The sequence below is a fragment of the Podarcis erhardii genome (genome assembly GCF_964252035.2).
Source record: "Podarcis erhardii genome assembly, chromosome: 4".
NCBI lineage: Eukaryota > Metazoa > Chordata > Lepidosauria > Squamata > Lacertidae > Podarcis > Podarcis erhardii.
In genome coordinates, this window is record NC_138508.1 from 25,179,885 (window position 1) to 25,193,265 (window position 13,381).

At 40.0% G+C, this 13,381-nt stretch overlaps 1 protein-coding gene across 1 annotated transcript in view; it reads right to left on the reverse strand.

Moving 5' to 3' along the window:
* XPO4 (exportin 4) overlaps positions 1–13,381 on the reverse strand; it is a 56,841-nt gene that overhangs the window by 19,588 nt on the left and 23,872 nt on the right. Inside the window, exons 5-10 of the mRNA XM_081860141.1 lie at positions 11,754–11,870; positions 11,034–11,187; positions 8,926–9,038; positions 6,461–6,618; positions 6,104–6,278; positions 1,651–1,827 (exon numbers count right to left, since the gene is read on the reverse strand). Of these exons, the coding sequence (XP_081716267.1) occupies positions 1,651–1,827; positions 6,104–6,278; positions 6,461–6,618; positions 8,926–9,038; positions 11,034–11,187; positions 11,754–11,870 (894 nt within the window). The remainder of the gene's footprint in view (positions 1–1,650; positions 1,828–6,103; positions 6,279–6,460; positions 6,619–8,925; positions 9,039–11,033; positions 11,188–11,753; positions 11,871–13,381) is intronic.

Sequence of the window (13,381 nt, forward strand, 5' to 3'; positions counted from 1 at the left end):
ATCCCGCTTTATCATTACCCGAAGGAGTCTCAAAGCGGCTAACATTCTCCTTTCCCTTCATCCCCCACAACAAATACTCTGTGAGGTGAGTGGGGCTGAGAGACTTCAGAGAAGTGTGACTAGCTCAAGGTCACCCAGCAGCTGCATGTGGAGGAGCAGGGAAGCAAACCCGGTTCCCCAGATTACGAATCTACCGCTCTTAGCCACTACACCACACTGGCTCTCTGTGAGTTCCAGTGAAGTTCCTTCACTGGTACACAGAAAGATACAACTCCCTGGCTGCTTGTTAACTGTTATTTCCCCCCCCCCTCCCCTCCCCTCGGTACCTCAAAAACAAAACATAAATTCGAAAAAGTCTGGCTGGTTTCCTCACTTTCTCTTCCCACAGGTAGAGGAACTAGAAACACCATTTAAAATTGCTGAAGACATCACAGTAAGGATGCAAGGCGTGACTTCTTTCTGAGGGCCTCTTTCAGCCCTCTTTCATTTATGCAAACCGTCAAATAATACTCTTAAACTTCAAAGCCTCAGCTGTTTCCTGAAGAGTGCCTCTCTACTTGAAAATCCTAGCTGCTACTTTGATATTGAACAAGCCAGCCTCTGCCATGCCAGCTGTGGCTTTTAAATGGTTACTCATGGGATGAGTGCCTCATCTTGCAGAAATCTATGAATTAACCTGTATAAACAAATTACGCTAAAATTGCCAAATTATAAGTTCAATGACTTCATTTACTAAGTATTTCTTGTACTGGCACTGATAAGCTTCTAATAGTGCTACCATGTGCATTAACCATGCTTTGTACAGCACGTGTAGAAACACTAAGGCACTTCAATATACTTTAAAAGGGCAACAATGGGCATTCCCTAAAACAAAAGGAATACGGCTTCTGATAGGTACTCGCTCTCAAGCAATCTACATAAAAAACTGGAAACCAAGCAAAAATTATATCCATTTTGTCCTTTAAAACACCACAGAATGCTCTCTCTTCCTGGCTTGATAATACCCTACACCTTGAATTGTCAAAACGTAAAACCTTAATAATTCTGCAGTAGATTATATCTGAGATATGAAAAAACAACAACTAGATTCCAACTCTTCAGAACTTTAAATGGCAGACTAAGAAAGCTGGAGGAGGCTTAAGTCATACCAACAAGGAAAGGACTGCCCTATTGTTGCTATTTGGTTAGGGGTTTTTTCTTCCGATAGGTTTAGACTTGTTTAAATTGGGAATTTTAAAAATCCATTTTTGTTGTAAGATGCCTTGGAAACAGTTACAGTGGTATATAAATTTAGGGCTCAGCTCACACTGCAGCAGCCTTCCCCAATCAGGTGCCCTCTTGATATTTTGAACTATAATCCAATAGGTGCCAGCCAGCATCAAGGGAAGATCCCTTTTGTTTGTGGAGTTACAATTCTGGATCCAACAGTCGATAGGTAAAATTACTTCTGCTATTTAGTGTGTGGTTTGTCATGGGCAGGAGACAACTGGAGCTAAACAGCAGGAAGAAAAAGCTCAGTCAAGTGTCTTTCCTTTCTTGTAAATATTTCAGCCTCCTCTGTTAATTTTAATATTTATTTTATTGTAGGCAAACCAAAGCTTTTTAATTACTCTGCAACCCCAGACCTTCACTGACAGCTCAAGAACTTACCAAATTCCTTGTACCATCAGGAGCAGCTAAGTGGCACTGGATGTAAGAATTAAAAACCTGAACAGCATGTTGGGTAAAGAAGCCTTTATGGAAATGTTTGTCATCTTGTACCAGAGTTAGCCAGGATTCCAAGAGCTTGTCATATGCCTCCATGTATACCATGTCGTCTTTGTCAAGCTAAGGAAAAAGAAGAAAAAGACCTGTTACCCCACAAAAAGTTGCCTAAACTTTCTTCAAGTTACACTACTGTGCCTATTAAGAACACAAGGACAAAGTGTTTTCAATAACATACATTCGCAGATTATCAACGCATGTACCACTCGTTCCGAAAACAGTTCACAGTTGGCACTTTCTGGAGAAAGATACTTTTTAGTGGATCCAAGCATCTAAAACTGCAGACAGGCTGGATCCAAACAGCTGGCTGCAAAATCAACTAAGACACACCACCACCAGATGTAGCCACTTGTGCCACCTCAAATGCCATTACAGAGGGTCCCTCAAGTCTCAGAGTTGGCTTTTCAGGGATGTAGGGGGGTTGCAGCACAAATGAGGCTGCAAAAACCTGTTTGGGGAGCAGAACTCAACTTGCAGTTCTTAACGTCTAATCCATTTCGACTGTAACAAAGTAGGTAGATGTGTTTTGATGAATATGACATCTTTTTGTTAATTCGTTTTACCTTTTTTAAAAAACAAACAAAGAAAAGACCACCAATATATTTTGCCTCTGAAAAACATCTTTAACATTTTGAGAATAAGGAATCATTGAACACAATGCCTCCAGTCAGTCAGTCTTCCATAGTAATAAGTGCTCCCTCTTGCAGGCTCTTTTTTGCAAGTTATGAGGTCTCAAAACTCAAGGAAGTGTTTTAGCTACCTAACAAAAAGCTAAAAAAAACCCAGCAGCTGCTCAGAGATAAGCTTACCAAAAAGCTGTTTTTAATAATAATAATAATAATAATAATAATAATAATAATAATAATAATAATATTCTTCCTTCTGAATTTCTTGAAAGATGATTAGAAAATTCAACCAGCTTCTTCAATGCATGGACAGTGGAATTAGAATAGACTCATAGCCCTTTTCACATATTGGTAAAACTGGATATAATCAACATGCAGTGAGATTGTCCTAGTTCAGTTCTTATGCCAAGTATACTCACTGGGCCGGCCTCACATACATATCATGGAGTCCCATGATTAAATCATTGTTGTACTACAATAAAACATGATGACCGAAGCTGCCTGTTAAATTGAATAGCCCCTCCCCTAAATGAAACTGGAAGGCCTTGTTTCCTTCTCCCAGTCTCAAAATTCTTTTTTACACCCAGCTACTCCTTCCCCTTCCTCACAACCACACAGATGAGAAAAGCCTACTTATGTACCCCACCCCCAACCAAAGCACATAGTGATTGTCGAGAGATGTAACACTTTTCCGAACTGAATTATTTCGAATGTGCTTTGTGCTAGGTGCTGTTATCGACTTCAGTCCATTTGGCACAACTTTTGGCTTGTTGCTGATCCTTGCTCTTCTCTGCACATATCAGGAGGGACTTCAGGAGTGCCATGCACAGTGGTACCTCGGAAGTCAAACGGAATCTGTTCCGGAAGTCCATTCAACTTCTAAAACGTTTGGAAACCAAGGCACAGCTTCCGATTGGCTGTAGGAAGCTCCTGCAGCCAATTGGAAGCTGTGGAAGCCGTGTCAGACGTTCAGGTTCCAAAGAACTTTCGCAAACCAGAACATTAACTTCATGGTTTGCGGTGTTTGGGAGCCAAAATGTTTGAGTCGCAAGGCATTTGGGATGACCGTACTGCACTTGGTTTTTGGAGCAAACACTCATGGGCTGCTTCTGTCTGCACCAAACTTCAGCATAGCATAACTGCTCCCCAAATCCTTCTCTAAGAATGGGAGCTCTCATGTCGGACTGAGCTTTTACACTCCTGGTTCTGTGTAAGAACCTCCCTCCCTACTGTGTGCAGAGAACCTCGGGAGGGACACATGAGCATCTAGCCTGCCAAGTGGGTCAGGGATACTTCTTAAGCAAACAGCTTGGAAGAGGCCTGTAAAAGATTACGAAGGAAACCTGACAGCACAACTCACGCTTTTTTCCAACCCATATGGAGATCTATCATCCCATTCTACTGGAATGTTGTAAATACAAAGCAAAAATTAGCTTTGTGAGCCAAAAATACATGTTCTGTTAAGTGAAACCAGAACACATGCAAAAACTGGGCTGTTCTAGTAATTCAACTATTTAAAATATTCTTTAAAGAATGAGGAAACCTGAGCCACTTGAGCCTAATGCCCTGGCAGCCCATAGGCTGGTCTTCCTGAAAATTTGGCCAACCCATGAAAAGGCAAACATCAACTAACAGAGCAGTTCATGGGAAACTGTCCCTTGTAATTTGTTTCCAGTCAATCAACTGCCTTTAGAAAAGTTCTGAAGGATATTAGCTTGTTTGATAACCATGTTGCGTCCCACCCTGGTCATTTAATTAGAACACACGTTTAAAGACTCTTTGGGCACAAGGACATGCTGTACCAGTACGAACCTACAAGGTATTAAGAACTGTCAGTGCAGAATCCTCTGCAGGAAATCTAATACCCATCTGGTGTTTGAAATATAGCCATCTGTGCCAAAAGAAAAACCATAGTCAAGAAAGCTAAATGCCTCTATGACATTGCATCCAAAATTAAGCAAAAGCGAATAAATTATTCCACTAGTTGCATTCAGGATTTTGGTGACAAGATGGCTTCAGAGCCTTCGGGGAGGATGCATTATAAAAACTGGAAGAATGCAAGTGGTGGTGAACTGTTTGTGTAAGGCAGAAGATCCATTCAGTGCAAATGAACTGTAAGCAGATTAAATGATCTTCCATTACTTCTTTCAAGCTAGGACAAAATGCACTAAACTGCAATCAGGAGTGGTAAGGCCTACCTACACTGGACATTACAAGAAAACTTTATTATAAGATGAAAAGGGATTTCATATGAAGCAGAATAAAGGTTATAAAGGGTGAGAGTTTGCACTGAGTAAGACCCAGAACAGAGTCTTAAGCCAATTTATGAAGAGTTGGTCTGTCAGTCTTTGATATTATTATTATTATTATTAGCCGCCCTTCGCCCTACAGGCCCAGAGCAGCTAAGAACAATTAAAACACAATCTCGAAAACAGTTTAAAGCAAATTACAATCAAAGTGTGTCCTAAATATATACATCTCATGTGTCAAAAGCCATGGTAAAGAGAGGTTTCTTCAGCATTCACCAAAAGTTGCATAATCAAGATGAAAGATGCACTTTTGTGGGGAGGAAGTTCTACAAGTTAGGCGCTGCCAGGGAGCATGTCCTCTCCCGGGTCACCACCCCCTGGGTTTCTGACCATATCTCCTGTGCACAAGCTTTTTTAATTTTTTTTTACTAATACAAACATTATTTTTGCCTGGCAATATGTCTTTACATAGCTATGAAGCACCACATTCCGCCCTGACAAATCAACCCTTCCATGAATGGCAGGGGCTATGCATAATGTGTGCATCTTACTTGATTATAAACTAACTGGAATCAGCTGCGGAAGCGGTGTGTCTTTTCTAGGTTATGCCAAGTGTGAAGCTTTGCAGTGAAAATAGTAAAATGGTGGGGCAGTTGCAAGAAGAACCCAGGAGGAAAGAATGGTGTGAAGTTCATGGGATGTGAAAAGAAGTCCTGTCATATCAGTTGGGTATCCTTCACAAGAATAGTTAAAAAAGAGTCATGACAGTTATTCATTTCCATGCTTCAGGCACAGTATTGGTGCTCAAGCTGTAGGTGTGTCAAACTACACACAAAAACATGAAGCGTATTGGAGGGAGACATTTATCTGCTTAGGATTTATTGAGCTTCCTTTTCAACTACCAGTTTATAAAAGGCACAGCAGTGAACAAAGCTGTTCATGTAACAAAAGTGTCCAATTCAATCCTGCTGTTCCCAATAAAAGGCAATGATTTCATGGATGGGAATTAAAGGGATAATTTAACAAGAACTAGATTTGGTATGGTGTCATAGCAAGAAAAACACCCCAAAGCAGCCTCATTTGTTCACTCTGTGGTTCCCGTTTCCCCACGTTAAAAATATTTTCTTAATTAAAAAAAAAAAACTCTCTCTCTTATACTCTCAAGCAAAATTCAAAAGCTGCTACACTGAGGCAGCTACCTAACACACAATTTTAAAATGTGAATTCACTGCTGAAGTGGCAAGTTTTGAACTAGTACTAACTTCTCGCGTAATACTGTCTCAAAAACTGCTCTCCAATTACACCGTTTGCACACAAAAAGTAGACTAACACAACTCATTAGAACTATTACAAATATATTTAGCATTTGTGGGGTGGGGGTGGAGGATGCGTGGCAAGCTGAACTAAAAACTACAGATAAAATTTTTGAAGCAAGCCTTTAGGAATTCAAAGATCTGTACTCACCACTTCTTCCAAGGCAGCACTTCTCCCAAAAGAGCAAGTGAGGTGTGTGAGGCAGTTAACGAACGAAGAAAAAAGTTCATTTGGAATGGCTGTTAATATATTGCGAGGAAATACAGTGATCAAGTTGCTGATTATACTTGATATTCCCACTGCTTCAGAGTCCTCTATCTCAATTCTGTTAAGACAAAACATTTTTATTTTTTAAGAGGAAAGAGTAAATAACGCTACCGGCATAGTCAAATTAAGACCCACTGTCAAGAATCTTTTAAGTATTCCACGCCACTGTTCAAGCTGCAAAGAACTACAGGAAGCAAGTCCCTCCCTCCTCAAATTCTAGGAAGCAAACCTATTACATACCCATTGATAGTGTTGAGCAATCCCTCAATGAAGTGAGCTAAGTAATCGACTTGAGAACTTTCGTCTGGAAACACTGGCCCGTGGAGAGAGGCTAGCTGAGCTAGGCACTGCAACGAGTCTTGTGCCATATCTGTGTCTTCTCTAATTTTTCGATGCACCTTTTTGGAAGCAAGAGGGTTAACACCACATGAGAGGCGGGGGTAGGAAATTAGACATTCTTCTACCATAGTCACATGGCTCGCAATCCTAAAGAGCACATTGCACGTCCCTGCACACTCAACACACGCTCAGAGCTTTCTCCACTGAATTTGAAATCAAGAGTCTTATTATTTCCAGGCACTTAAACCTTCCAAGCTGCCCTCTCAATATGCAAACTTCATAAGCCATATTTAATTAGTCGAAGGCAATGTTTCGCTGGGACCTACCTACATGTTGAACTGTCTATGCATGTTGAGACTTAAGAGAGAAACAGATGCCAGCCAGTCAGACATGCTGCTACTTCTAAAAACAGCAATAATGACAGCCATCTGTATTATGCTAACTATGCCTGGGCTACAGTGTCTTGCTAAAGTTAGTCGACAAGTTCAATCAAGATTATATAGATGCTTCTTTAGCAGAGGTAAACACAGAACCCGCAAGAAACCAAATATATTTTGCTTGCAGCAAAATCTTTTGATTCCGTTTTGATCCACTCATTTGTGCGAGCAGGATCATGCCACTCTTCCTCAGGAGGTCTTCAGTGAGAAGAAATCATCTCAACAAAGTGAGCATCCATTTATTGACTGAATTTTTATGACAAAATAAGGATATCAAGAGAACTTACTTTACATAAATTCTTGGATGCAAATTAGAGCATCTAGAATCCGACATCAAGAAATAGTCATCCAATACTAGTAATTGAAATCTATGGATATAAATTAAATGAATGCCCATCTCAAAGTACTAAAAAAAAATAGAAGTGGTGATAAATTAGAGTTCTCTTTGATTAAAGGAACACATTGAATTTTTAATATAATGAGATTCACTGTAGTGCTATGTTTTCTAGTTTAATCAAAGCTCCTACTGAAACACAAGCATGGCAAATAAACACTGCAAATCAGGAATTAGCCAGCACAGCAGAGATTCTGCTTTTTAGATACTTAGTAAGCCATAAAAAAGCTGATAAATGTGTTAAGTTACCCTTTCATTTGTATGAATTTGATATCTAAACTAAATCTAAGTGTGTCTGGTAAAAAGAGTGATATAATTTGAAAAGAAGTTCTTTTACCAATAAAAGTGAGCCTTTGAGCCAGAGACCTCATAACAGAGAATTACATTAGAAAGGGTTAACCTGTAAATGCAAAAACTATTTGCTTGTGGAGGTTCCCAGCTGACAGTAGCAACTGTCTGGGTTGTCTAGACAGCTGTTCACATTGTGTGCAGCTGTTAAATGGTCTGCCAGCAAGTTTTTCACCTTTTTGAAAATGCTTGAGCAAGATAAAAAAACTCACAAGTAACTATGTATACACAACAGCTAAAATTGTCAAGCAAATTAATACACTATACAAAATATTTACTAAACCCTATTTGACATCTAGACAAGATTTTTAAATATTTCATAGCTTTGAAACCAATACCCGCACATTCCTGCAATACACAATTTTATTCCTGGAGATAAACCTAAACTGGTTTCTTCCATGTATTTTTTTCAGGATGGTAATCTATATTCTTAAAGCATTGTCTTTTTCTCCATTAATGTGCAATGATTTGGAACCAAACCAAAGCACCACTGAACATGTCTAGATGGCCACAGATTTCCTGAACAGAGTGCTCAAGGCACCAAAGGCTGCCTCACATGCAATGCCGTGATTTCTTATATGGTAGTGAGATCTATGTAGAAGACATACATGTGCACTGTTCACATGCAGCAAACATGCACGACAAAATTGACGCATGTGTCCCTGGTTGCTTATGACAGCGACGCACATCTTTCCTGCACGGAAACATCATCAAAGTAGGAAGTTGCCTACATGGGAAAACAGCCCTTAAGCTGCATTAAGTTCTGCTATACCGAATGAGAATAGGGCCTTCCGAGACAGCAGGCAAGGATTTGTCTGCTTTTTGTAATCGACTGGGAATTTTTAATTAAGTGTCATTATTACGGAATTGACTAACTTCACCCTGCAACACAATTTCTCAGGTCTAAATGACACACAGATTAAACCCTATTAAAATTCATTGGAAACTTAAATATGGTGCCTTCAATTCTTTTCACCAAGCAAGATCTTAAAGCAACAACATCAAGGCGCACATAGGCAGAATTTCCATTAACCTCTAACAAACCAACCAACAAAAACAGTGTGACCTTTAGAAATATAACTGTTTGGCAAGTAAGAGAATTTCATCTATGCAACCCTCACCTGAATTCAGAGAAAGGAGTACCAGCTTCTTTCCTACTTAGCTAGCAACAGCAGAATGGGACTTACCGTAAAGAAAAGCTCCATAACTCTGCTGTCCAGGAGGGTCTCACGCCAGGACTCTGTTGGCTTTAGCATCACATTTTGTGAGGATTCAAACATAGCTATATAATGTCTGCCTAGTTATCGGGTGTCAAGGTCAACAACAACATTCCGACTTGGCTTTAAAGAAAGAGGAAAGAAAAAAAAGAATCCCAGATACAACAGGTCCCATTCAGAAAGAATGCAATGGAAACAAGCTTTAAGCCCCTCCACATACACAGCATAATTCATGCATGAGGGCAAGGAATAAAAGGTATTAAGGACTGGGAAAAAAGAATGCCCTAGGAATGCCAGATAACAGTTTGATCACAATGACGAGACATTCCATAGTGGCACAATCACTTTAATAATCATCCCGTTGTGACAGGAGAAAGGGAAACAAAAATGATACCACACTTGGCAGGTATGCAAACTTGAACAAAATATTTTTCTTAAACCATTCTGAAATGTTATTGGCTGGCTTTATCACAAATTTAAAACGAGCCCTTTGAAATCTGTTGATCCTGATCTTTATAACAATCTAACAGGCTTCACAGAATTAAATGGAGTTCATCTTCAAGCTATGCAGAAGAACAATTGAAAATCCTAATATATACAGGACTGGGGCAGAGCCATCCTGCTGGGGTGGGATGGAGAGAATCCAAGGTAGAAAGAAAGAAAGAAAGAAAGAAAGAAAGAAAGAAAGAAAGAAAGAGGAAGGGAGGACTACCACTAATTTCAGTGGGTCTTATTTCCAAGTATATGAGCTAAGGATTTCTGAATCAAGGGACATCCAATGAGTTCTATGGGGCTAGAGCATCAAAATGGGAGACAGTCCTCTAAAATAAACAGGCTGAACAAGCCTATCACAGAAAACTATTACAAAATATTATGAGATTTATTTTGGCAATAAAAATATACATGTAATAAAGATGTGAACATTTGCACTCAACGTTAAACCAAAGTTATAACAAACTATGAACGTTTAAGATATCTGCCAGTTATCTGATTTATTGTGTGGTTCAATTTATCGTATTTTGCCAAGCACAGAAAAATATTCAATTCATTTTAAAGTTCCACACATAAAGCAGGAAGAAACCATTGGTCTGAAGGGCTAAACCGCTAAACACATATTTCTTCCTAAAGATGCGTTGCACAGCTTTTGGAGCCCCCCCCCCCAATGATGCATAGTTGGCTAATTTCAAAACTGGAGTGGTAAAATACGCTGCACATCATTCACCACCCTTATTTTTTTTGGGGGGGGGGTGCTGAAAATTGAAAAACAACAACAAAGGAACCATTTCAGTGCTGTCAGAATACAATGCCTTTGACAATTATTCAATTTAAATAAAAACCATTTGCAATAAGGGTAGGGCTTAATGTAATTCAAGAGGGTGCACACTTGTTTTTAAAGATAAAGATTTGAAAGATTCTCACAACATATTAAGTATGTATTATTATTACAAAGTGTAAACGCAGCAGTTGCTATGATCAGAACGGCGGGTCTTGTCTTCTGCATGGGCCCTTTGGCCTCCAGCACCTCCCCCCTCCTTTTTTAACCTCTTATTTTTAACTTTGCTTAGGGGCGGGGTGGAGTGTGCTGCAAAGTGCAATGTCAGTAGGACCCCAGCCTCCTGCCATCTTAATTTGCCCAGAGGCAGATTTCTGCCATAGGCCTGTGCCCCAAAGTCTTTTAAGAACCTAGCAACGCCCATGTAAATAAATAAAAACACCCAGATAAATACAAAAATATAAATAGCAGCTTCAGCATAAGTATATGTCTAACTATATAACCACATATATTAATAAACCCCCGGTTCGGTATCCTCTTGACCCGAGAGTCTAATTCCAGCTCCTATCTAGCTCTGGTTTTGTTGTGCTGCTAATTGTTGTCTTTCTGCAGATGCTTAGTCAAATATTTTGATGCATTTGCAACAGGCGAACTATGAGTGATTAGCAAAGAACGCAGCGACATAGCAAACGTAGCAGCCCGTTGGGAATAAAATTAGAATTCTGAAGCTTACATTTCCTCAAGACTGTTTGTCAAGATCAGGTGATTATTTCCCACATGTAATAAACGATCTTCCAAAGGATATAATTTGGAGGGAGAAAATTCCAGCTTAAGACCTGATTGGCTAGTGCAAGGTAACGCTGAAAGACTGAAGACATCTGAGCATTAAGGTTTTCACGCCGGCTGAATTCCTGTAGTACCTCTACTGTGAGCATGAATATCTGTCGGAGGTCGTCCTCCTGTGCAGGATAAGCAAAAACGTTTTAATTTCTTTGGTTAAAATAATAAAACTATCAGGATTTTTTTAAAAAATAAAAATACATGCTCCTTAGTGTGTGTTCTTTGCAATCTGAAGATTGCCTTGCACCAAGTCAGATCACTGGTCTATCTAGGGCAGGGGTGCTAACTGGATTCTAGACCGGCTGGCAGTGAGAAGACCTTTAACCAGCCTTACCTGGAAATGTTAAGCAGTGGCGTGCAATCAGTGGACTAGGGGGACGAGGCTAGATCCATCTCTCCCACCACCTTCCCAAAGCCCACCACTGATGCCAAGAATTGACGTGCATGCAAAGCACTCAGCTATGGTCCAAGTTAACAGACAGCTCTTTTCAGATGACAGGTGATCTAACGCAATGCGTGTGTGTGAAGAGGCTCATGGAGATAAGTCTTGTCTATTACCTACAAATTCAACTACTGTGCTTATAGATACTCTGTTAACTTTTGTGTACGTATCTGTAAGTGAAATGGGGATTTCCTTTATTCTATATTTCTAAGAAGAAATGTGAACCATGCGTCCTTTGTTTACCTGAAATATCCGCTTGCAGTTGCCATGGAACTCCATGCTTAGCCCAATGTTGCTGGTTTTACTTGAACTTGAGAACTCGCTCAACAGTGCCGTTAAAATGGAGCAGGCCAGTGTTTGCTGCAAGGATACAGGGGAAGTATTATTATTATTACTACTACTAAATTAAGTGTATGATGAAGTAAACCTCAACAATATCTTAACACAACACATCTGTTATATTACTTATTTTAAGAAAACCAGCGTTAGAAACTCAAGATATATAAGCTAGGGGCCAAATGGCTCCTTAAACCAAGGTTACAGTCGCCAAAATGGAATGTCTAAAGTCTTATTTTTCATATGATGGACTGATTGTGATTGATTCTCAGTTCAGATGACAACCTTGAGCTAGTTAAGAGCTTTGAGAACTTAAAGAAGAAAAGTCACTTGATGGACAGTCCACATATATATTTGCCTATTCCTACTCTTTTTTTTGTAATGGCGACTGCTTCTGCTCAGGCTTCCCACTCTCTGAGCAGTTTAAGGAAGCCCCTATTGCCCTCACAGTTCATGTGAGCCAAAGTGGTATGGCGGCTTGCTCAGCAGGGCTGGGTGATGTATCTCTGCTGCTTCTTCATTGCCTAAGGTGGGGAGGAAGAAGCAGCCGAGATACATTCCATACATTGTGATATATCAATCATATCACAGTATTTAGGTATCACACAGCCCTACTGAAAACATTGGAAAGTCAGGCAATAAATAGTTATATGGTCCAAGTCACTTACAGGGGCCACCAGTGAAAAAATATCAGTATTTTTTAAAAAATTAATTTATTAATCATCTTTCACTTGTGTCTCAAGGTGACCATACCATACCTACCTACCCACCATAAAACAGCTAAAATAGTTTTTAAAGGTCTAAACAGTTTTAAAGGTCTAAAAACAATAAAAAATGAACACCGAAGGCAGCTGGAAAAGCTTGCTGAAACAAAAATGTATTCATTTAGTTCTGGAAAGAACAGGTAGTGGGTGCCATATCTCAACAGGGGTGCAGTTCCACAGAACTGCGGCAGCTACGCAGAAAATCCTGCTACAAGTTACTGTAGAGCAGGCTTGCAGAATACAGCGACCTGGCGGGTATATAAGGGATAAGGTGATCTCTCAAGTAACCTGGTCCTGAGTTATAAAAGGCCTTATATGTTATTACCTTGAACTTGCCCTGGTAGCAGATTGGCAGCCAGCGCAAATCCTCCAAACAAGGTGTTATATTCTGGCAGTAGTTTCATAGAAACATAGAATTGTAGAGCTGGAAGGGTCCCCGAGCTAAGGCCTCCCGACCAACTTCAACGGTAGATCCACATACAGGACTTTGCAGTAATACAACCTTTAGTTGAATCCAGCCTTATGGTTTTACTCTGCATACAATTTAGGAACATGATGTAATGGCCCATCTAGTCCAGCTTCCTGTTCTCACACAGGGGCCATCCAGATACCTGTGGGAACCCTGGAAGAAGGACCTGAGCACAGCAGTATTCTAGCCTCTAGTGACTGGTATTCAGAAGCACATTGCCTCTGACCATGGAGGCAGAACATAGTTGTATACCACCCTCTACAGTGGTACCTCAGGTTACATACGCTTCAGGTTACATACGC